This window comes from Balaenoptera physalus (assembly GCF_965194825.1).
Source record: "Balaenoptera physalus genome assembly, chromosome: 5".
Lineage (NCBI taxonomy): Eukaryota > Metazoa > Chordata > Mammalia > Artiodactyla > Balaenopteridae > Balaenoptera > Balaenoptera physalus.
In genome coordinates, this window is record NC_138884.1 from 25,985,949 (window position 1) to 26,012,385 (window position 26,437).

The following is a 26,437-nucleotide window of genomic DNA, read 5'->3' on the forward strand; positions in this document are numbered from 1 at the left end:
ACAACCGCCATTAGCATTTTAATTTATTTCCATCTCATCATTTGTTCACCACATATTTTTCAAAACCGAGCTGTGGTCGTATATGTACAGATATGCTTAAATTTTATATTATACTTTTTATACTTAACTGGCTTGTCTTAAGCATTTTCCCATGTTGTAATGTAGTCAGATGTGCTAACTTTGAAATGTGCTTCTTGTATAGATCTGCAACTATGTGGGACCTGCAAAGGTTATTGTTCAGTTGGTCACAAATGGAAAAAACATCCACCTGCATGCGCACAGCCTGGTGGGAAAACACTGTGAGGACGGCATCTGCACTGTAACTGCTGGACCCAAGGACATGGTGGTCGGGTAAGTGAGGGTGTGTGATGTTGTGGAAGGGAGGTGCAGATCGAACAGGGCAGCCAGGGAGCAGGCCCTTTTTATTCAGGGTCTTTCCAAGACCCTCCGAGAGCCCCAGAAAATGAAGATTTGAGCTCTCGCTTGGACTCCGAGGACACCGAAGAGTAAGGCGCCCACTTGTCTGGATTTCCCTGATACAACCCACTTTGTACCTGTGGTCCTGGCCTAATTATTTACAGCACCCTCTTCCACTCTCGAAAGTGGCCCAGTTTGGAAGATAAACTATACAGTCACTTGACCTATGAGGCATTTGTGCCACTTTTAGCAATATTTTCCTTCTGGAAATAAGGATAAGGACAAATTAGAAGAAAACTGGCTATAGCAGAAATCAACACTTTATGGATGATTTCGTACCTTTGGTGATTCCCTTAATGAACTATTGATTCTCGATTTACAGTGTGAACATGTTGAGCATGAAGTGGATAGGTAAATATTATTTCAGTTCTGTGCTGCTTAGAAAGTGTGCACAGAAATGATAAGACCTATAAGGGCTTAATTTCCAAAATATACAAACAGCTCATTCAACTCAACATCAAAATAACAAACAACCGGATTAAAAAATGGGCAGAGGACTTGATTAGACACTTTCTCCAGAGAGGACTTGCAGGTGGCCAACAGGCATATGAAAAGATTCTTGATCTCGCTAATTATCAGGGAAATGCAAATCAAAACCACAATGAGGTACCACCTCACACCTCTCAGAATGGCTGTCATCAAAAAGAACACAAAGAACAAACGTTGGTGAGGATGTGGAGAAAAGGGAACTCTCAAACACTGTTTGTGGGGATGTAAATTGGTACAGCCACTGTGGAAAACAGTATGGAGGTTTCTCAAAAAACTAAAACTAGAACTACCATATGACCCAGCAATTCCACTCTTGGGTATATAGCCAAAAAAACCCAAACACTAATTCAAAAAGATACATGCACCCCAGTGTTCATAGCAGCATTATTTATAATTGCCAAAATATGGAAGCAACCTAAGTGTCTGTCAACAGATGAATGGATAAAGTAGATGTGGTATATGTATATATATATGATGAAGATGTGTGTATATACATATACACAATAGAATACTACTCAGCCATAAAAAAGAATGAAATTTTGCAGCAACATGGATGGACCTGGAAGGTATTATGCTAAGTGAAGTAAGTCAGACAAAGACAAATACTGTATGGTATCACTCATGTATGGAATCTAAAAAATAAACTAGTAAGTATAACAAAAAGGAAACAGACTCACAGATATAGAGAACAAATGAGTGGGGAGAGAGGGAAGGGGGGAGGGGCAATATAGGAGTAGGGCATTAAGACGTACAAACTACTAGGTATAAAATAAGCTACAAGGATATATTGTACAGCATGGGGAATACAGCCAATATTTTATAATAACTAAAAATAGAGTATAAGCTTTAAAAATTTTGAATCACTATATTGTACACCTGTAACATATAATATTGTACAGCAGCCATACTTCAATTTTTTTTTAAAGTGTGCACAACCAAGGATTACAAATTTGTTTAGGCATTCATTAGACTGGAAATGTAAATACAAAGAGACATATTCATTTAAGGGTTGGTCAGAGAGATAAAACAAGCCATTTTTACTGAATGAAGTATTATAGAAATAAATTCAATTCAAAAGAAATTTTTAATTAAATTTGTCTAATTTTCAGGAATATCTTTCAGGGCTTCCTAATACTGGTTTATATAGTTTACGGTAAAATCCCAGTTAATCTAGACTGTTCACTCAAAAGAAAGGAATTGTTTAAATCAACTATAATTAAGCTGATGGTAACATTTCAGGCTTTGAATTCCGATCAGGTTTCAAGTTGGTTGTTATTGGGGAGGTTGAACTTTCACGTTCCTTGGTATTTCTTTGTTTGACTGTTAAAATTTTCAAGTGTGAAAAACCTAGAGAGCTTTCTTTTAAGTCACTAAAATCTGATTCTTTTGATGTCAGAGGAAAAAAAAAAAACTTTAGATTGGAGGAAGAAGCCTAAATTGATTTGAAAAATTCAACTATGCTTTAAATGAACTTGTTTCAACATCCTCTTGAAAGGCTGACCTGTTTCCTCTTGTGTGTCACAGTTGGTTCATCGTTTGTTTTGGAATACCCTTACAGTTCCTGACTGACCTATGAGAGCTTTGAAATGCAGGGTAATTGTCAAAGAGTTTCGGCCTAATTGATCACTTAGTGTCTCTGCAGATTTACTCGAGTAGGCTACTGTCAGTACGAAGTGTATATTCTCTTTGGTCCTGTTTAATGTGTGTGATAATCATATCCTTCAGAGGAAATTATACGTGAAGTTCCCTACTAACAATATTTGTTATTATAAACGTTCCAGTATGTTATCTGTAATTTGGTGTTTCTGTGGTTTGCCTTAGTAGTCTTTGAGGATTTGGGGAGGAACTAATGGTTATTTAATTTGGGACCTACAGCAGGAGTAAAAGTAAATTCCCTGTCTCCAAGGAAAGTGAGGAAATCTGTTACTCTCTTTTAGTGCTGGCGTGAGGGGTTCGGTAGTTGGAAGAATTCATTCATTCAACAGTTTGAGCATCTAAACTTGTAAATGTGATCATCAAGACGTCTGGTCATAGCTCTGTGGGATTTTCTAATACTATGCAGTTTCACGAAGAAATGTAATGAAGAGGATGCCACCTAAGAGTTACAGTAGACTCAGTAGCCTCTCCCATTCAGAGTGCTCTATGAAACCTTGGTATTCCTTTTATAATTTGATTTTTAACTGAGAAACTTTTGCCTATAGTGTTTCCCAAAATGCAGTATTTCCTTCATGATTTCATTTGTCTCTCTTATTGTTTTTTAAGTTTCTAATACCAGAACCTGTTGCATTTTAGTAGAAAGAGTCTCATGCTGGTGGTCTGGAAACCAGAATTCTATTTCCAGTTCTGTCACTCACAACAGTAGGACTGGGGGCAATTTGCATGACTTCTTGGGGACTTTAATTTCTTCCCTTATAAAATCTGAATGTTAGGCTACAGAATCGACCTCCAGGCCCTTTACATCCAAATTCTACACTGAACTAACATTAGCTAATATTATGAAATAACATGAGCCAACTTGCCTCATGTGTATTTACAGGATGTCAACAATTATTCTTATTTAGTTCTAACTTGTAGGTAAGAATAGCATATAGAGAAATTTAGGAAGATAGCCAGAGTTATTCCTTAGACTTGTCAATACTAGAAACAGAACCATGATAAGCAGTTTTCAATACAGTTTAGGTTAAGAGTATAGATTCATAATCAGGGCATCAATCCAACACATCAAAAAAGATATATGGAGGGACTTCCCTGGTGGTCCAGTGGTTAAGACGCTGCGCTCCCAATGCAGGGGCCACGCGTTCGATCCCTGGTTGGGGAACTAAGATGGTGCATGCCGGACTTGGCGTGGCCAAAAAAAAAAAAAAAAAAAAAAAGGTATATGAAAATGACACTGAGAAGATAAATAACTTCTAAATTATCAAAACCAAAAGAATGACCTTTCTTTGGAGTGTTTCTCTTCACTTTACTCTCAGCATGAGTTCTCAGTAAAATTTAATTTCTATTTTCAAAGGTATTTTGTTATCTATATTAAACTATTCATGTTTTAGATAACTAAGTCATGATTGTAAGTTTGATTGGTTTAATTTGGGGGGGTTGTCCTTTTAGCTTCTTTTAGTTAGCTTTAGTTTTGACTTTTTATTTCCTACTCACTTATTTAGTTAGTCCTTAGTGCCTGTCCTCATAAAAATAATCTTTGTTTGGTGTTTTATTTTCTATCCTGAATATCAGCAGTTTGTTTCAACAGCATTTTAGTTCTCTGAAATTTGCATTCAATGGAAACTGTTACTTGACTTTGCTTTAAGCCACCTTCCTCACCAATAATCACCACACCCTCTGCTTGCTTCCTGGCAGCCCTGATTTAGAGAAATGTGAAGTTTTTCTTTTTTTTAAACTAATATTTCCAGCATATACCAATGGTAAGCACTCGAAGTAGATATATAAATATAAAAATGCAAAACAGAAACAAGTCTTCCCTCAATGAACTAATGCAGACTATTAAACTGCTATTTTTGTAGATCCATAAACAGCTACTGGCAGTTTCATATGGTTCAACCTTAATGCCCAGAAAAGGAGCTGTTTGGAGAAAATGGACGAGGTCTGGACTGAGATTGGAAGTATCTAGGGTGTGTATTGTGAGTCAAGGGCTGCTTTCAAATCTCAGGCCAGCCGTGAAGTCAATATTTGAGTCTGGAGAGGAAGAAAGGCCAGATGGAGGAGGCACTTTAGAATCCCAACCCAAGGACCTGGGGATTTGAACCTAGCCAAAGGGCAGAGGCAGTTCCCAGACGATCATAATGATGGCAGCATCTGGCACAGTGTATAGGATTTCAAACCTGGCTGCTAATTAAAGTCACCTTTGGTCACTTTGTAAAAATACTGATGCCAGGCCCTACTTCCAGAGATTCTGATCTCATTGGCCTGTCTCATCGTGTAGAGCAGTGGTTCACAAACTTTAGGGGCCATCAGAATCACCTGGAGGGCTTGTTGAAACACGGATGGCTGAGCGCCACCTTCAGAGTTTCTGATTCAGTAGGTTTGGGATAAGGCCCAAGAATTTGCATTTTAATAAATTCTTGGGTGATGCTGATGCTGCTGGTCTGGAGAGTGTACTTTGAAAACCACTGACGTGTAAGAATACGGCATTTAGAGTAAGAAACAGGACTGTAGTACCAGTCCCGCTACTAACCCATTATTAACTGTGATAACCTTTCTTTCTAAAAATTTTTGAAATTAATTTAAATACTGTAACATTCACCCTTTAAAGTATACAGTTCTATGAGTTTTGATAAATACTCATATAATCATCACAATTAAGGTGTAGAATAGTTTCATTCCCTCCCCCCACCCCCATCCTGAAAACCCCTGTGTGACCCTTTGGAGTCAGGTTCCCCCCCAACTCTAGGCCGTGGCAACCTCTGATCTGTTCTACCCCCATAGTTTTGCCTTTTCCAGAATGATATGCAAATGCAATCATACAATATGTAGCCTTTTTGGGTCTGGCTTGTTTCACTTAGCATAATGTATTTCAGATTCCTCCAGATTGCTGAGTCTGTTAGTTAATAAGTAGTGTTGCACTGTTGCATTGTGTTGATATATCACAGTTTATCCACCTGTTGAAGGACATTTGGTTTGTTTCCAGTTTTTCAGAACAAAGCCACCTTTTGTGTGAATATAAGTTTTCATTTTTCTTGGCTTGGGTAAATACTGAGGAGTGGAATTGTAGGGATGTGTGCTAAGAGTACGTTTATCTTGATAAGAAACTGCCAAATAGTTGGACTTCCCTGGTGGTCCAGTGGTTAAGACTCCGGGCTTGCATTGCAGGGGACCACGGGTTCGATCCTTGGTCAGGGAAGTTCCACATGCCGCGTGGTGTGGCAAAAAAAAAAAGAAACTGCCAAGTTTTCCAAAGTGGCTGCACCATTTTGCATTCTCATATGTTAACATTTATAATCCTTGTTTTTTTCTGTTTTTTATGCTAATAATGTCTGCTCTCATTTTTCTTTTGCATTTTATTATAGAAATTTCCAAACATATACAAAAGTAGAAAGAATAGCATAATGAGCCTTCATTGTACCCATCACCCACCTTCAACAATTAATTATTACGTGGCCAGTCTTGATTTAAATATACTCCTACCTAGGTAACTTTGTTATTGATATCTGATTTAGTTCCATTGTGGTAAGAGAATATTTGGTATCATTTGATTCCTTTTAAATGTATTGAGGCTTGTTTTATGGAGGGAATATGGTCTGTGTTGGTAAATGTTCCTGGTGCACTTAAAAAAGAATGTTTAGTCTGATCAGGTTGAACGCATGTTCTGTAAATGTCAGTTGGGTCAGGTTGTTTGTTCAAAGCTTTTGTCTCCTTACTAATTTTCTCTCTACTTGTTCTATTAATTATTGAGAGAAGAGTATTGAAATCTGACAATATTCATAAATACATTTATTTCTCTTTTCAGTTCTATAAGATTTTGCTTCTTGTATTGTGAAGCTCTTTTATTAGATGCATAAAAATTTAGGATTCTTATGTCCTCTCAATTAATTGATCCCTTTATCATTATGAAATGACCTTCTTTTTTATTCCTGGTAATATTCTTTGCTCTGGAGTTTACCTTAACTGAAATTAATATAGTTACTTCAGCTTTCTTTTGAATAATGTTAGCTTGGAACATTTTTTTTCCCATCCTCTTAGTTTTAACCTTTTTGTGTGTTTACATTCAAAGTAAATATGCACTGCATATAGTTGGGTCTTACTTTGTATTCCGTCTCACATACTCTGTCTTTTAGTGGGGTGTTTAGGTGATTTTTATTTAATGTGATTACTGTTATGGCTGTGTTTAAATCTGCCATCTTGCTGTTTGTTTTCTGCTTGTCCTATCTATTCTTCATTCCCCCTTTTCCTCTTTTTCTGCCTTCTTTTAGATTAATTGATTATTTGTTATTTCATTTATCTCCTTTTAGATTTATACCTCTTTGTATTTTTTATCCATTGTTTTAGGTTTATACTATACATCTTTAACTTATCATAGTCTACCTTCAAGTAGCATTATACCTCTTTATGTATAGCATGTTAACAGTATATTTTCATTTCCCCTCTCTTGACCTTTATGCTATTATGTCATATATTTTACATCTGCATATATTGTAAATCCCACCATATATTGTTTTTTATTTTTGCTTTAAATCGTCAATTATCTTTTAAAGAAACTTTTAAATAAGGGAAAAAAAGTATTTTATACTTACCCATGTGTTGACTTCCTTTAATTTTTCTTATACCACTGGTGTGCTGCTGATAAATTCTTTCAGTTGTTGTACATCTTAAAGTCTTTATTTTGTTTTTCAAAGACATTTTTGAGGAGTATAGAAATACAGGTTGAAAGGGTTTTTCTTTCATGTCCTTAAAATATGCTGCTTCACTGTCTTCTGGCTTGCCTTGTTTCCAAAAAGAAGTCTCCTGTCATTCTTATCTTTATTCCTCTGTACATAGTGTGTCAGTTTTTTTCTGTATCAGCTTTTCAGATTTTCTCTTCGTCACTAGTTTTCAGCAGTTTGATTATGATAAGCTTTAGTGTTGTATTCTTCATGTTTCTTGTGCTTTGTGGTTCATTAAGATTCTTGGATCTCTGGGTTTATAGTTTTTATTAAATTTTAAAACTTTTCGGCCATTATTTTTAAAATATTTTTTCCATCCACTCCTCTTTTCTCTTCTGAAACATCAACCTCATGTATATTTGGCCGTTTGTTCACTAATCTTTTTATCTGTACTGTCTAATATGTTCTTAATCCCATCTGGTGTGTTTTTCTTCCCAGACGTTGTAGTTTTCATCTCTATGGGTTTTTGGGGGGGGGGTCTTTTTTATATCTTCCGTGCCTCTCCCTCACATACTAATGCTTTCTTCTCGACCATATGGAGTATATCTCTCATAGCTTTTCCGTGTACTTATCTACAAATTCTGTTTTCTGTCTCATTTAATTTCTGTATCTGTTTCTATTGAATGATTTTTATCCTCATTATGAGTTATATTTTCCTGTTTCTTTGTATGCCTGGTAATTTTTGATTGGATGGTAGACATTTTGAAGTTTGGATTATGGGTAGTTGGATTTTTTATTTTCTATGCTTCTAAATATTTTTGAGCATTGGGATGAAGTTAAATTTGGGAATAGCTTGATCCTTTCTAGACTTACTTTTTTTTTTTTTAAACATCTTTATTGAAGTATAATTGCCTTACAATGGTGTGTTAGCTTCTGCTTTATAACAAAGTGAATCAGTTATACATATACAATATGTTCCCATATCTCTTCCCTCTTGCATCTCCCTCCCTCCCACCCTCCCCATCCCACCCCTCTAGGTGGTCACAAAGCACCGAGCTGATCTCCCTGTGCTATGCGGCTGCTTCCCACTAGCTATCTATTTTACATTTGGTAGTGTATATATGTCCATGACACTCTCTCACCCTGTCACATCTCACCCCACCCCCTCCCCATATCCTCAAGTCCATTCTCTAGTAGGTCTGTGTCTTTATTCCCGTCTTGCCACTAGGTTCTTCATGGCCTTTTTTTTTTTTTTTTTTTTTCCCTTAGATTCCGTATATATGTGTTAGCATACTGTATTTGTTTTTCTCTTTCTGACTTAGTTCACTCTGTATGACAGACTCTAACTCCATCCACCTCATTACAAATACCTCCATTTCATTTCTTTTTATGGCTGAGTAATATTCCATTGTATATATGTGCCACATCTTCTTTATCCATTCATCTGTCGATGGACATTTAGGTTGCTTCCTTGTCCTGGCTATTGTAAATAGAGCTGCAATGAACATTGTGGTACATGACTCTTTTTGAACTATGGTTTTCTCAGGGTATATGCCCAGTAGTGGGATTGCTGGGTCGTATGGTAGTTCTATTTTTAGTTTTTTAAGGAACCTCCATACTGTTCTCCATAGTGGCTGTATCAATTTACATTCCCATCAACAGTGCAAGAGTGTTCCCTTTCCTCCACACCCTCTCCAGCATTTATTGTTTCTAGATTTTTTGATGATGGCCATTCTGACTGGTGTGAGATGATATCTCATTGTAGTTTTGATTTGCATTTCTCTAATGATTAATGATGTTGAGCATTCTTTCATGTGTCTAGACTTACTTTTAAGCCTTTTTAGGGAGACCAGAGCAGCCTTTAGTCTAGGGTTAACTTGATGCCATTACAAAGGCAATACCTTTCTGACTGTACACCCTAATAGTTCGTGTATCACAAGATTTCTTGAACTATTCTAGCCGTGTGTGTGCTCCAGGGACTGTTTTGCCTGTGCTTCTGATTGTTCTTTTCCCAGCCTTGGGTCATTTCCTCACACACATGCTCTGAGTGTCTCTCGGTATGTGGTTCTTTCTTCTCTGGTATCGGCCTGTGAATTCTACCCTTGTTGACCTCCTTTGTCTCCTAAACTCAGGGAGATCAGCAGGCCCTGTTTGGGCTCCCCCTTCCTTACTGCAGCCTGGAAGCTCTCTCTAGATATTAAGGCAGCATAATTTTAGGATTCACCTTATTTGTTTTCCTTTCCTTAAGGCTCACTGTCCTATGCCACCTATTGTCCAGTGTCTGAAAACTATTTTTTCATATGTTTTTTGTTGTTTAAAATGCGAGGTTCAATGGGTCTGTGTTGCTCTATCATTACCTAAGGTGGAAGACTGACTTCTGTATTGTTTCATTTATTTCCAGAGTAAATCCATTATTCACACAATGAAAAATACAGATGATGACTTTTCACAGAGATTAAATTAGATAATATACATGAAAAGCACTTTCTAGGTGGTAAAGTGCTGCACACGTGTTTATCATTGCTGTTACCTAGAAGATCAGCCTCGTTTTCCTGTAGTTATGGGTGTCTGTATAGGAGTAAAGCCTAAAAGGCCAAAATATGGAGGTGTTGTTTCTGAAAATCCCCGTGTGCCTCCATGCATATCAATGTGTCATATTGCATGTTTTTCTGTGCTGGATTAATTCATGCATTTATTTAGCCAGTAGACATTTATTAAGCACCCAGGTCTCTAGTCACTGGATATCTCTGCTCTCAAGGGGCTTATATTCTGTATTTTCTTTTCGGTGTCTGTCTCAGCTGTCCTACTTTTTTTCATCACTGTCTGTACACCTGTATCATTTCATCTCTGGGCCCCTGTGTGAGTGCTCATCTCATTCTGCCTTCACCTCCTATGTTTTCTTTCCCTAGTTTATCTAGTCTTCCAACATTATCTTATTCTTTATTTCATTTGATCCAGTTATAATATTTTTATCTTTCCTCTAATATTCCTGCTAATATTTTTTTTTCTTTCTGAGTAAAAGCCAGGGGAAAAGAAGAGTCCTTACAAAAGCTTACAAGGCTTTAAAAGAACTGTGCCCCACTTACCTCTTTGAACTCCTTACTCACTACTGACCCCTTGTTCGTCTCACTCCAGCCACACTGGCCTGTTTGCCATTGTTGTCTTGTGGATACCAGGCATGATCCTACCTCAGGGTCTTTGTACTTGCTGTTCCTTCCACCTCAAATGTTCTTTTTCCGTATATCCATGTCTCAGCCCCTGCTTCCTTCAAGTCTTTGTTCAGTTGACATCTTTTCAATGAGGCCCTGTCTGGCCTCTTCCTATTTTTAAGTGTCGTGCCTTCTACTACTGCCTTTCCTCTTCCCCATTCCTACTTTATTTTTCTTGGTAACACTTTTTACCTTTTAAATTATAAAATTTACTTGTTTGTTTCCTCTCTGTTGTTGCACTAGCATATAAACTCCATGAATGCAGGGATTCCTTTACTGTTGACAGAAGCACCCAGGACGCTGCCTGGTACTAAGGAGCAAAATAAATATTTGTTGAACGAATGAGTCTCCTTGGTAAAGTGCTTTTTTGTTTCTTTGTTGTATTACATTTATTGAATACACGTCTTTGTTTCATGTACTTCATTTTAAAAAATGAATGGCTGGAGCATTTTATATATTTAAAAACTGCTTTAATTAGCATATTAACATATTTTGTTTTATGGATATGTAGGCTTCACAATATAAAAGGTTCTCCATCCCTGATTGAAGGTATACCTCAAGACTGAGTACATGTAGAGTTGGACATTCGAGTGGTCATAAATAATTCCAACCTTAGAGATAGCCCAGGAGGAGATGGGATTCCTGGTAGACTTTAAATCCCGTCTAGAAACCCAGGGATGAGCCAAAAGAAAAAAAATCTCCTAAATATAGTATTTTGCGTATTCTTTTTTAAAAAGTTAGAAAAGTTAGTATATTTGGAATTAAAATTTCTTTTTATACAACTCTCCTAGAAAAATACTTTAAAATGAGTCTAGGTAAGACTTTCTTGTTAAGATATGTATACCCCACTCCCTATTCATAATTTGCAAGTCTAATAAGCTTTGAAAACGAAAAGATTTTTCTAAGTTTACCACAGACTGATTTGGTGGCAAAACCCAGCCTGACATGATGTGCAGCTGGTTACGGTCTTTATTATTCCATTTGGTGAGTCTGCTTTGTATGTTTCACTGCAGAAATAGTCACGTGTTTGAGGGCCAGTGATTGAGGGCCTGTGCATTTTTTCTCAATCCACTTAGCTAAGGTAAAACCGGACTCTCTGGTCACTGACTGCCTAATTCTGGTTGTTGCTGTTACTGTTTTTTCTCCAGCTTTGCAAACCTGGGTATACTTCATGTGACAAAGAAAAAAGTATTTGAAACACTGGAAGCACGAATGACAGATGCATGTATAAGGGGCTATAATCCCGGACTTCTGGTGCATCCTGATCTTGCCTATTTACAAGCAGAAGGGGGAGGAGACCGGCAGCTCACAGGTGAGTATCGCTCTCCCAGCCTTGCTCCTTTGAGAGCTCTGGCTCTCCTTGTCCTGTGTGTAGACCATGTGCTCATCTTATGCCCCAGGTTTCTCCTTCTCCTGGTCTGTACCCCAAGCTGCTCTCACCCTTTCCCTGCTCAGAAACCTTTGATGGCATCCTGCTACTTCTAGAATAAAATCTGTACCTCCATAGCCTGGCATACAAAGCCGGGCCTCAGCCCCCTTTCCAGCTGTATCTGAGGTCCCACCTGTACCCACCTCTCCCCATCACTGCCCCCTGAACACTGATGCATACTCATACCTTTGTATGTGTCTTCCTGTACCAAAAACACCCCACCCTTCCCTTCTCAACCTGTCAGAACTAACTGAGAATTCAAGACATGGTTCAAAGAACACCTGCTCTCTTATACCTCCCCCAGCTCACCTTATTATAAGGAATCTTTCTTTCTTTGGGCTCTTCAGGCACATTGTAAGCTATCCTCTTTATCATAAAAATGCCATGATTTTATGTTTTCCTGCCTTCACTTATATTTTTTTCTTTCAACCCTAATCCTTGTTCCACCACATATGCCATTTCTGCTTTTATGTGTTGTCCTTTCGTCTGGCCATCCTGTCACCAGCTCATACTCAGGCAGTCCAAAGACAATCATTTTCCCATTAGACATGTTCTGTCTTCTGATATTCATCCTCAAAACCTTCACATCATCTTTGAGTCCTCCTTCTCGCCTCTGCTGCATCTCCAGTTCGTGGTCCAGCGATTCTGTGCTCTCTGGGGTTCCCCTCCTCACTCCATTTTCTGATGCTCTGTCTCTGTCCCTCCCCACTTCTAATTTAGTTTACACCCTATGGCCAGATGGATCTTACTGAAGCCTACAGGTCACCACTACTCAGTGTCTCCCTGTTGAGTCCAGAATCCAAATTCCATACCCTGGCATTTTAGGCCTCCCAAAAGCTGGCCCCAATCTGCATTTCCAACTTTGTTTCCCACTACACCCCTTTTTGTTAAACCGAACTACACCATAGCAGCACCACAATTTCTCACTTTCTCTCTTTGGCACAGTCTTTCCATTCCTGCTCTTTCCTCTTCCTGGGATGCCTTTTTTCATTCTCCTCCTAAGTTCAAGTTCTACCATCCTTTCGAGATTTAGAGCAATGCCTCTTCTGCTCCAAAGCCTCTGGATTCTCCCCTCCTTTGAAGTTTCATATCACTTCAACTGTAGCTCTTTTATAGTACTTATCACTTGAATTATCACCTCTTATGATATTATAAGTTACGTACGATTATGCCCATCAGTATGAAAGCTCCATCAGGAGGGAAGGAGCCAAGTGCGGTGGAGTCATTCGGCTCCTTCAAAGCACTTTTTGAGTTGTACTTGCGTAGTGCCAGGTGCTGTGCCGGGCACTGTGGGATGAATACAGTCCCTGCGCTCAGAGAGCTGTGGGAATACTTAATTTTCACATTCCTCCACACAGCTGAGGCATAGTCAGGCTACTGCATTCCATTCCATCACATCCTTTGTGTCTTGGGACAGGGCAGGGGAAAATAGGAGAGAGGCAGTTTGACACATGCAGGACAGTTTTTACTGTGATCCAGAGAAAATGCAGGCCTTTTTTTGATGCCTTTACGTTTGGATGACATACATAGATAATTCTTAAAATTGTATTAGCAATATGAAGAATTTCAAAAGAAAAAAAAAATAGACTTTTATTTTAAGTTGATGTTCTTTAGTTGGGCTTTATAAAAGCATCCTATCTAAAACGTTCATGCTTTACTCTTTCCCTGGGCATGAATACCCTATGTTGTCTGGTCCTAGATCGGGAAAAGGAGATCATCCGCCAGGCAGCTCTTCAGCAGACAAAGGAGATGGACCTCAGCGTGGTGCGGCTTATGTTTACAGCTTTCCTTCCAGACAGCACCGGCAGCTTCACGAGGCGCCTGGAACCCGTGGTATCGGACGCCATCTACGATAGCAGTGAGTACCTGACTTCTGACAGGAGGCAGCTTGCTGTAAAGTCAAGAACAGACTTCCAGCCTGGCCCCGGCAGTTACTGACTAGCTCTGATTCCTGGGGCAAGTAAATTAATCACTTGGAGCCTCACATTTATCATCTTACAAAATGAGGACACTGAAATTTAGCTTAAAATTTGATGTCGAGATTAAAAGTGAAATATTGTGAGGTGCTCAATAAATCTTCCTCAGATCATCGTTGTAGTCTTCTACGTGCAATGCCAAATCTCTTATTATTTATGAATTCCTTACTATGAGGATATATTGTTGGTGCTCTTAGATGAGAAAAGTATCTCAATTGGGTCTCTCAAGAGAAGTTAATAAAAGACAACTCTTATTCTTATCCATTTTCATTCTTGCATGTTATACCTTTATCAAGTTAGGAACTTCAGGTTAACTAAGTGAGCAGTACAGATGTTTCGTAGCTTCAAAATTCTATTTCAGTCTATAGTTCCTGGAGTTTTTGAAAGAGTTTTACAGTGGTCTTCAGCATTTACCATGCTAATTTCTTATTTGGTATGCATGGGATTTATTAAACAGATATTTCCAAAAAGTCTACAAGGGCAGTATTTAGGCTCCTTGAAAGGTTATAGAGTTTGGTCTAAGTAGAAAAGGCCATGCCCCAAGTACAACAACTAACTGATTTCTCTAATTTAAACATGTTTGAAGGGAAGTGAAAGCTTTATAAACTGATGTAGACTCGTATACCAAAGATCACTTTAAAATGCAGCTGTTGGAGCCAAAAAAAAAAAAGGAAGCCTTATACTATTACCACACAAAACTTTTACCCCTTAACCACACAGAATTCTAATTTCGTTTGGGGAAAAGAAATATAACATCTTCATTTTTCTTTTCTGTAGAATAAAAATTAATAAATAGTTTTAGAAAACTGTGCTTTTCTTAAATTTCTAGGACTCTTGTAAATGGTATATCAGTATCATGGACATAAGTTTGGGGTTAAAGTCTTGACCTTATTGAAATTCCACACATCCATTAGCTTGGAACTTCCTGAAACATCAGAAAATTTCTTTCTCTTTGTCTATTAATCTCTCTTACTGTGTTAGTGGGAGAAACAAATACTGCTCCTTTGTGTCTCATCTGTTTTGGTGATAATGAATGAGCCATGCCCAAGAAGTGCTCTGAGGGTTTCAGAAGGCAATTTTGTTTTATTTATATCCTTGTTAAAGCAGTATGAGTGAAAGCATCTATTTAAACTTTCTTTTGGTTAATGTATGCTTTGGTTAAGGTCCCTCATAGGAGGTTAGCCTGTGAAGCTGAGGATAAATCATGAAGTTTGTTGTTTTTCTCCTGTGGACAGAAGCCCCCAATGCCTCCAACTTGAAAATAGTAAGGATGGACAGGACAGCTGGATGCGTAACTGGAGGGGAAGAGATTTATCTTCTCTGTGACAAGGTTCAGAAAGGTAAATATATGCTCTGATCTCCAGATGTGAAGTATAATTCTGAGTGTGTTTGTAAGTCACTTTTTGTCAGTGGGCGCAGTAATATCCCTCCTTGCCATAGAACTCCTTTTAAAAATTTATACATTTCATCTCTTCCAAATTTAAGTTGTCCACGTTATTTTGTTAACCCAACTAATTCATTTTAAAATTTTCAACGGAAGTAAAGATAAATAAGAAAACAGTGATCATTGGAATCAGTGATGTTTCAGGGGTTTTATACTTTAAATTTTGGTATCTGAACTTTAAATAAATGAGTAATAGCCCATGATTCACACACACACACACACACACACACAGAATAAATGTTTTACATAGTGTAAAATTGTTTATTTTGTTTATCTTACCGTGCTTCATTGCAACACTGAGAGAGCTTCTCTGGATGTCTTCACATGACACTATGATGTCATTTAAGAAAAAGAAAGAGAATAAGGACTATAGGGAAATTCTCAGAGCATATTTCTCTCATAATTTTCACTTTCAGAAAGGTTCTTGGCATTTAGCTCTCATTAAATATAGCGCAAGATTGATAAGACAGCAAAAGCTGAAGGAGATTGTGTTATTTTCTCAAGCTTCACTCATTTTTTAAATAAAATGATAGAAGGTATAGTATAATAAAGATACACTCACTTCCACGACGGCAGCAGCAGGGCTCGTGGCAAGAATCACGGCTTGCACGCGGCCCCGGGCAGTCTCGTCTTTCTGCAGCTTGTAGACCCTCAGGCGTAAGAGCTGTTTCAAGCACACAGCCTTGAGAGAGTAAGGTGTTCTTGAGACCACCTGTACCAGATCCGTGACTGAACCCAGCGAAGACCTCTATAAAACGTTCAAGATTCTGGCAGCGCATGGGAAGACCTACTCTTTCAGCCACGGGCTGCTGGAGATAGCCTCGTAGACAGAGTGCTCCCAAGTCAGCCTGTTCTAGCTGATCAGCTACTGTAGACCCTCGTAATCTGACTTCATAACGGAGACCGCCACATTCACTGCTGTGTGGCTGACAGGGTCTTGGTGCTCCAGCCGGGTGTCAGGCCTGAGCCTCTGAGGTGGGAGAGCTGAGTCCAGCACATTGGACCGCCAGAGACCTCCCAGCCTCATGTAATATCAATCGGCGAGAGCTCTCCCAGAGATCTCCGTCTCACCCTAAGACCCAGCTCCACTCAACGACCAGCAAGCTCCAGTGCTGGATGCCCAGTGCCAATCAACTAGCAAGAAAGGAACACAACACCACCCTTTAGCAGAGAGGCTGCCTGAAATCATACTAAGTTCACAGATACCCCAAAACACACCACTAGACGTGGTCCTGCCTACCAGAAAGACAAGATCAAGCCCCATCCACCAGAACACAGGCACCAGTCCCTTCCACCAGGAAGCCTACGCAAGCCACTGAACCAACCTCACCCACTGGGGGCAGACAGCAAAAACAACGGGAACTACGAACCTGCAGCCTGCAAAAAGGAGACCCCAAACACAGTAAGTTAAACAAAATGAGAAGACAGAGAAATATTCAGCAGATCAAGGAGCAAGGTAAAAACCCACCAGACCAAACAAATGAAGAGGAAATAGGCAGTCTACCTGAAAAAGAATTCAGAGTAATGATAGTAAAAATGATCCAAAATCTTGGAAATAGAATAGAGAAAATAAAAGAAACGTTTAACAAGGACCTAGAAGAACTAAAGAGCAAACTAACAATGATGAACAACACAATAAATGAAATTTAAAATTCGCTAGAAGGAATCAGTAACAGAATAACTGAGGCAGAAGAACAGATGAGTGACCTGGAAGATAAAATAGTGGAAATAACTACTGCAGAGCAGAATAAAGAAAAAAGAATGAAAAGAATTGAGGACAGCCTCAGAGACCTCTGGGACAACATTAAACGCACCAACATTCGAATTATAGGAGTTGCAGAAGAAGAAGAGAAAAAGAAAGGGACTGAGAAAATATTTGAAGAGATTATAGTTGAAAACTTCCCTAACATGGGAAAGAAAATAGCCACGCAAGTCCAGGAAGCAGAGAGTCCCATACAGGATAAATCTAAGGAGAAACATGCCAAGACACATATTAAACAAACTGTCAAAAATTAAATACAAAGAAAAAATATTAAAAGCAGCAAGGGAAAAGCAACAAATAACATACAAGGGAATCCCCATAAGGTTAACAGCTGATCTTCCAGCAGAAACTCTGCAAGCCAGAAGGGGAGGCAGGACATACTTAAAGTGATGAAAGGGAAAAACTTACAACCAAGATTACTCTACCCAGCAAGGATCTCATTCAGATTCAGTGGAGACATTAAAACCTTTACAGACAAGCAAAAGCTAAGAGAATTCAGCACCACCAAACCAGCTTTACAACAAATGCTAAAGGAACTTCTCTAGGCAGGAAACACAAGAAAAGGAAAAGAGCTACAAAAACAATTTAGAAAATGGTAATAGGAACATACATATTGATAATTACTTTAAATGTGAATGGATTAAATGCTCCAACCAAAAGACACAGGCTCGCTAAATGGATACAAAAACAAGACCCATATATATGCTGTCTACAAGAGACCCCCTTCAGACCTAGGGACACATACAGACTGAAAGTGAGGGGATGGAAAAAGATATGCAAATGGAAATCAAAACAAAGCTGGAGTAGCAGTTCTCATATCAGACAAAATAGACTTTAAAATAAAGACTATTACAAGAGACAAAGAAGGGAACTACATAATGATCAATCCAAAAAGAATATATAACAGTTGTAAATATTTATGCACCCAACATAGGAGCACCTCAATAACATAAGGCAAATGCTGACACCCATAAAAGGGGAAATCGGCAGTAACACAATAATGGTCAGGGACTTTAACACCCCACTTTCAGCAATGGACAGATCATCCAAAATGAAAATAAACAAACACAAGCTTTAAATGACACATTAAACAAGATGGACTTAATTGATATTTATAGGACATTCCATCCAAAAACAACAGAATACACTTTCTTCTCAAGTGCTCATGGAACAGTCTCCAGGATAGATCATATCTTGGGTCACAAATCAAGCCTTGGTAAATTTAAGAAAATTGAAATCGTATCAAGTATCTTTTCCAACCACAACGCTATGAGACTAGATATCAATTACAGGAAGAAAATCTCTAAAACACATGGAGGCTAAACAATACTAAATAACCAAGAGATTACTGAAGAAACCAAAGAGGAAATCAGAAAATACCTAGAAACAAATGACAATGAAAACACGACAACCCAAAACCTATGGGATGCAGCAAAAGCAGTTCTAAGAGGGAAGTTTATAGCAATACAATCCTAACTCAAGAAACAAGAAACATCTCAAATAAACAACCTAACCTGACACATAAAGCAATTAGAGAAAGAAGAACAGAAAAAACACAAAGTTAGCAGAGGGAAAGAAATCATAAAGATCAGATCAGAAATAAATGAAAAAGAAATGAAGGAAACAATAGCAAAGATCTATAAAACTAAAAGCTGGTTCTTTGGGACAATAAACAAAATTGATAAACCATTAGCCAGACTCATCAAGAAAAAAAGGGAGAAGACTCAAATCAATAAAATTAGAAATGAAAAAGGAGAAGTAACAACGGACACTGCAGAAATACAAAGTATCATGAGAGATTACTACAAGCAACTATATGCCAATAAAATGGACAACCTGGAAGAAATGGACAAATTCTTAGAAAAGCACAACCTTCCGAGACTGAACCAGGAAGAAATAGAAAATATAAACAGACCAATCACAAGCACTGAAATTGAAACTGTGATTAAAAATCTTCCAACAAACAAAAGCCCAGGACCAGATGGCTTCACAGGCGAATTCTATCAAACATTTAGAGAAGCGCTAACACCTATCCTTCTCAAACTCTTCCAAAATATAGCAGAGGGAGGAATACTCCCCAACTCATTTTATGAGGCCACCATCACCCTGATACCAAAACTGGATAAAGATGTCGCAATAAAAGAAAACTACAGGCCAATATCACTGATGAACATAGATGCAAAAATCCTCAACAAAATACTAGCAAACAGAATCCAACAGCACATTAAAAGGATCATACACCATGATCAAGGGGGGTTGATCCCAGGAATGCAAGGATTCTTCAGTATACACAAATCAATCAACGTGATACCCCATATTAACAAATTGAAGGCTAAAAACTATATGATCATCTCAATAGATTCAGAAAAAGCTTTTGACAAAATTCAACACCTATTTGATAAAAACTCTCCAGAAGTAGGCGTAGAGGGAAGCTACCTCAACATAATGAAGCCCGTATATGACAAATCCACAGCCAACATCATTCTCTATGGTAAAAAACTGAAACCATTTCCACTAAGATCAGGAACAAGGCAAGGTTGCCCACTCTCGCCGCTGTTATTCAACACAATTTTGGGAGTTTTAGCCACAGCAGTCAGAGAAGAAAAAGAAATGAATTCAAATTGGAAAAGAAGAAGTAAAACCGTCACTGTTTTCAGATGACATGATACTATACATAGAGAATCCTATAGATGCTACCAGAAAACTACTAGAGCTAATGAATGAATTTGGTAGAGTAGTAGGATACAAAATTAATGCACAGAAATCTCTTGCATTCCTATACACTAATGATGAAAAATCTGAAAGAGAAATCAAGGAAACACTCCCATTTACCACTGCAACAAAAAGAATAAAATACCTAGTAATAAACCTACCTAAGAAGACAAAAAACCTGTATGCAGAAAACTATAAGACACTGATGAAAGAAATTAAAGATGACAAACAGATGGAGAGATATACCATGTTCTTGGATTGGAAGAATCAACATTGTGAAAATGACTATACTACCCAAAGCAATCTACAGAGTCAATGCAATCCCTATCAAACTACCAATGGCATTTTTCACAGAACTAGAACAAAAAAAATCACAATTTGTATGGAAACACAGAAGACCCCAAATAGCCAAAGCAATCTTGAGGAAGAAAAATGGAGCTGGAGGAATCAGGCTCCCTGACTTCAGACTATACTACAAAGCTACAGTAATCAAGACAGTATGGTAGTGGCACAAAAATAGAAATATAGGTCAGTGGAACAGGATAGAAAGCCCAGAGATAAACCCACACACATATGGTCACCTTATCTTTGATAAAGGAGGCAAGAATATACAATGGAGAAAAGACAGCCTCTTCAAAAAGTGGTGCTGGGAAAACTGGACAGCTACATGTAAAAGAATGAAATTAGAACACTCCCTAGCACCGTATACAACAACAAACTCAAAATGGATTAAAGACCTAAATGTAAAGCCAGACATTATAAAGAGGGAAACATAGGCTGAACACTCTTTGACATAAATCACAACAAGATCCTTTTTGACCCACCTCCTAGAGAAATGGAAATGAAAACAAAAATAAACAAATGGGACATAATGAAACTTGCAAGCTTTTGCACAGCAAACGAAACCATAAACAAGACGAAAAGACAACCCTCAGAATGGGAGAAAATATTTGCAAACGGAGCAACTGGGAAAGGATTAATCTCCAAAATTTACAAGCAGCTCATGCAGCTCAATATCAAAAAAGTAACAACCCAATCCAAAAATGGGCAGAAGACCTAAAAAGACATTTCTCCAAAGAGGATATACAGATTGCCAAGAAACACATGAAAGGATGCTCAACATCACTTATCATCAGAAAAATGCAAATAAAAACTACAATGAGGTATCACCTCACACCGGTCAGAATGGCCATCATCAAAAAATCTACAAACAATAAATGCTGGAGAGGGTGTGGAGAAAAGGGAACCCTCTTACACTGGTGGTGGGAATGTAAATTGATACAGCCAGTATGGAGAACAGTGTGGAACTTCCTTAAAAACTAAAAATAGAACTACCATATGACCCAGAAATCCCACTACTGGGCATATACCCTGAGAAAACCATAATTCAAAAAGAGATATGTACCACAGTGTTCATTGTAGGACTATTTACAATAGGCAGGACATGGAAGCAACTTAAGTGTCCATCGACAGATGAATGGATAAAGGAGATGTGGCAGATATATACAATGCAATATTACTCAGCCATAAAAAGAAATGAAATTGAACTATTTGTAGTGAGGTGGTTGGACCTAGAGTCTGTCATACAGAGTGAAGTAAGTCAGAAAGAGAAAAACAAATACCATATGCTAACACATATATATGGAATCTAAAAAAAAAAAAAAAATGGTTCTCATGAACCTAGGGGCAGGACAGGAATAAAGACGCAGATGTAGACAATGGACTTGAGGCCACGGGGAGGGGGAAGGGTAAGCTGTGACAAAGTGAGAGAGTGGCATGGACATATATACACTACCAAATGTAAAACAGATAGCTAGTGGGAAGCAGCCGCATAGCACAGGGAGATCACCTTGGTGCTTTGTGTCCACCTAGAGGGGTGGGTTAGGGAGAGTGGGAGGGATGTGAAAGAGGGAGGGGATATGGGGATATATGTATACGTATAGCTGATTCACTTTGTTATACAGCAGAAACTAACACACCATTGTAAAGCAATTATACTCCAATAAAGATGTTAAAAAATAATAATAATGCAAAAAATATAATATTTCACTTTCACATTTTTCAATAAAAATAATTGTAGTTTCTTCACTAAAAAGAAAAAAGAAAAGAAAGAAAGATATACTCACTACAAGGATGAGCAGTTTCAAAGTAAGCAACTGCATAGCTGGAAATGTAGCCCCCCATTAAAAAAACTATGGCTTAAAACAAAGAAAATTCTCCTTTGAGGCTAAATGCTCTGAGATAAAAAGTCAGAAAAAATGAGATCAGATTTTAAGGTAAAGGTGTCAATATATATCTGTATCCCAAAAATGTTTACACTTTCTCTGCAGGTTTTGGTATCAGTATTCTTTCAACCCATTCTATCCAAGTAATATGCATTTCCAGATTTCTGGTTGTGCATACTATGAGTAAACACAATCTGAGTACCTTTATTTGTAAATGTGACTCTTAATCATTATCATTACATTGGAATGGCTTATTAAGAGAAGTCTTGAACCTAGCTTAAAGAATCTGAATAACTAGGTCCAGGGTAGTCCTACCTGAAGGCAGAGGTATTAACCAGGATATAATATGTCTTATCCAACCCTAATAGCCTAAAATTCTATGTAAATAGAAATATAAATTTAGTTTTTGCAAGTCAGTAGTGTACACCTTCCTATGAAATAGGAAGTGAAGCCAGGGAGATGCCAACCTGAGTTATACTGTCATATTTCTGCAGGAGTAGAACCCATGACTGAAGTGTGAAATTTAGATGTTCTAATTTAACCCGAAGGGACTAGACCAACATGATATTTTTAGCAGTTTCTCAATATGGACTAATAAAATATTATAGGGAGGTAGCATAGTAGAATGTGTAAGAGCCTGGAATCTGAAACTTCACTGTGTTCAAATCCTGGCCTCTCCATTTACTAGCTGTTCAACCTTAGATAAGTTACTTAACCTCTCTGACCTCCAGTTTCTCTTCTGCAGAACGAGGATATTAATAGTAGACCTGCATCACAAAGTTGTTGTGAGGATTAAATCAGTTAATATATACATATAAAATCACTCAGAACAGTGTCTGCCATATAGTAAACTTTATATTAGTTTAATATTATTATGTAAATCTGTATCAAGTGAACCACCTTTTGGGATTCTGATATTCCTCACTATCCTTCGTGTTTCTCAGGAGTGAATTGGTTTAGGGATGAAGAAGTGGGAAAGACTGATTAAGAGAAAACTCAGATTGAATAGGTAAATCTAGTATTCTGTCATTGCAAATGAATCTTGGGGCCCATTACTATGGTAACTAATAGAAAATTTTCACTAAAAATTTTAAATAATTCAAAAGTGTATTTTATATTAATTACTTTTGAAAAAGGTTAAGTACATAGTATTTATAGGTAGAATCTTGAACCAGCTTTATTTTTCATGTTTTTGAATATTATTATACTATGTGAAATTATACATCTGGACGTGACTGTTTGCAGATGACATCCAGATTCGATTTTATGAGGAGGAGGAAAATGGTGGCATCTGGGAAGGATTCGGAGATTTTTCCCCCACAGATGTTCATAGACAAGTAAGTGGATGATGATGACGGTGGCGATGAAGATGATTCTACATTTTCTGCCTTGTTGAAATTCACTAGTTTCCATGTATAAAACAAGGAAAAACCATAAATATTTATTTAACTTTCATAAAAGAGCACTGTTTCTTGCAGGTGTTCCAGAAAAGTTACCTACCATAGAATTATGGGCAAGGCTGTATTAGACCTTGCAAGGCATTTCATTTGGGTGTCTGATCACCTAGCCACAAGGCAGTGGCCCTTAGGTCCTTTAGTAGAAATGTTTTAAGTGTTGTATTCATCTGTTCAGGCTTCCATAACAAAATATCATAGACTGGGTGGATGAAACAAAAGAAATTTGTTGCTCATGGTTCTGGAGACTAGAAGTCCCAGATCAAGGTCTGACAGTGTCAGTTCCTTGTGAGGGCTCTCTTCCTGGCTTGCAGACAGGCACCTTCTTGTTGTGTCCTAACAGGGCAGAGAGAGAGTAAGCTCTCTGCTGTCTCTTTTTTTTTTTTTTTTTTTTATTTATTTATTTATTTATTTATTTATTTATTTTTATTTTTATTTATTTTTATTTATTTATTTATTTATTTATTTATTTTATTGATTGATTGATTGATTGATTGATTGATTGATTGCTGGCTGGCTGGCTGGCTGGCTGTGTTGGGTCTTCGTTTCTGTGCGAGGGCTTTCCCTAGCTGTGGCAAGCGGGGGCCACTCTTCATCGCGGTGCGCGGGCCTCTCACCATCGTGGCCTCTCCTGTTGCGGAGCACAGGCTCCAGACGCGCAGGCTCAGTAATTGTGGCTCACGGGCCCAGTTGCTCCGCGGCATGTGGGATCCTCCCAGACCAGGGCTCGAACCCGTGTCCCCTGCACTGACAGGCAGACTCTAAACCACTGCGCCACCAGGGAAGCCCTGCTGTCTCTTCTTTTAAAAACAGTAATCCTATCCAATCAGGGCCTTGCCCTTATGACCTCATTTAACCTTAATTCTTCCCGTAAAAGCTCTTATCTCCAAATACAGCCACACTGTTAGGGCTTCAACATGTGAATTTGGGGGGAACACAATTAGTCCATAACAATGTTCTACCAGTGTAATATGCGGAGACCTGTTAAAAGGGTATTCTAATGAAAAGTGTTGAAAGGAAGAGTCTTCTAGTTGAGGCTGATGTCACTATGATAAATCAAGATCTCCTGGTGACAACTGAGTGTATGACTAAGAGATGAAAATGCTGAATCCTCATCTTAATGATTACACTGAGCGATTGAGGAATACGGTTTTCACAAAAAATTGGAAACAATCCAAAGGTCTATCAGTAAGTGGCCAGTTAAATAAATTCTGGTGTATCTATGTGATGGAATATTGTGCAGTTATTAAAAAGAATGAGTACTCTATGGACTAATATGGAAAAGTCTCAAAGATACAACATTAAAATTTTTTAAAAGATAGATATAAAGCAAAGTGTATATAAAAAAGATTCTATGTTTATGTTTACATACGCATAAAGAAACTCTGGAAGAATACAACAGAAACTAATAGCTCCTCTGTGTTTACTTCTGGGGGCGGGGGGCAGGCACACAGTAGGAACTGTCTGGATGAGGGACAGGAATGGCAAGGAGAATTCTCAGTGTGCACCACTGTATACCTTTTTATATTTTACCAAGCTTGATCCATGGGAATATATTACATAGTCAAAAAATCCAGCTAAAACATCTTTGAGGTGGGGTGTTAAATGCTGACAGTGTGTGGCTGCTCAAAGCAGTGGGCCCCTCAGCACTGGTGATTCTGCCCCAAGCATAGTTTAATGAAAAAAATAAGTTTTGTTACAAATGCCTCACAGCTGTAAGCTGAGATCACATTTTGATAGCATAATGCTTTTATTATTGCTCGGTTCTTATTTTATCATTTCTATCATGATTCTCGTTTAAATTTTTTTGTCTAGGAGTCCATTTTTAAGTTTCCAAACATTTAAAAGATGTTTTGTTGATGATTTCAACATTGTGGTCATAGAAGGTGGTCTTAGATATGAGTTCTTTGAAATTTTTTTGTCTTTCTCTGTGACTCTATGATCAGTTTTTTTAAAATGTTCCATGTGTACTTGAAAATAATTATATCCTTTTTTTTGTTTGTTTGGTGGAAGGTTCTGTATATAACTGTTAGCTTAAACTTACTAATTTTGTGGATCAAGTAAAAAAAAATCCAGCTAAAAAATGTGAAAATGCCTGACTCTTCTGGCACTGCCAGATATCAGTGAGGAGGCTGCCTTATGGGTGCTACAGAATGCCCTGTGTATGCCTAGAGCCTTGGCCATCCTCACCTCACAGTACACTGACCCTGTCATGATGTCTCTCTTACAGGGTTTAGTTTTTTGTCTTCATTGGCTGGCCGGCAGGCTGGTAGTAGTACCACCTTCCTCACTCTCTCTTTCCACGACTAGCCTTTCTGATATTGCTGTAAATAATCTTGGAGGCTTTTAAGGCTACTTTGGAAAAGAAGATGTATGCAACGTATTTTATTCACGTGATTATTTATACTGAAAGACATTTGAAATTTTAGAAAAGTGAACTAATGAAGTTTTGCAATACATTGGCATAATCTTATACTTCATTTTCACACTGGCAATTTAATAAAAATGTATGGGTATAGAATTCTAAGGTTGTAAGTTTCTCTAAGGTGTTGTATATTTTTTAGTACCTTGTGTCTAAACATTGGGCATAAAGAATGTGTTTAATGAGTAGCGTTGCTGGAAAAGAAATGTAGTCCTACTCCAACATTTGGATCTTTGTATCCTGCAGTTTGCCATCGTCTTCAAAACTCCAAAGTATAAAGATATCAACATTACAAAACCAGCCTCTGTGTTCGTCCAGCTTCGGAGGAAATCTGATTTGGAAACCAGTGAACCAAAACCTTTTCTCTACTATCCTGAAATTAAAGGTAACTTGGTTGTTTAAACACTTGTGCTTGTTCCAACAAGAGGATGGTCTGATTAGAAAAGATCAGGTAGTCTCCTCCTTTGAACAGCTTCCTAGTAACTGGTTTCTGGGTCCATGGTGCTTCTTTTTAGAGAAGAAAGAAG

At 38.0% G+C, this 26,437-nt stretch overlaps 1 protein-coding gene across 1 annotated transcript in view; it reads left to right on the top strand.

The window, feature by feature from the left end:
• The window catches only part of NFKB1 (nuclear factor kappa B subunit 1), a 124,514-nt gene that overhangs the window by 66,670 nt on the left and 31,407 nt on the right, over window positions 1–26,437 (top strand). Inside the window, exons 6-11 of the mRNA XM_082462377.1 lie at window positions 203–351; window positions 11,635–11,798; window positions 13,615–13,773; window positions 15,127–15,231; window positions 23,280–23,371; window positions 26,157–26,295. Coding sequence (XP_082318503.1) covers window positions 203–351; window positions 11,635–11,798; window positions 13,615–13,773; window positions 15,127–15,231; window positions 23,280–23,371; window positions 26,157–26,295 — 808 coding nt within the window. The remainder of the gene's footprint in view (window positions 1–202; window positions 352–11,634; window positions 11,799–13,614; window positions 13,774–15,126; window positions 15,232–23,279; window positions 23,372–26,156; window positions 26,296–26,437) is intronic.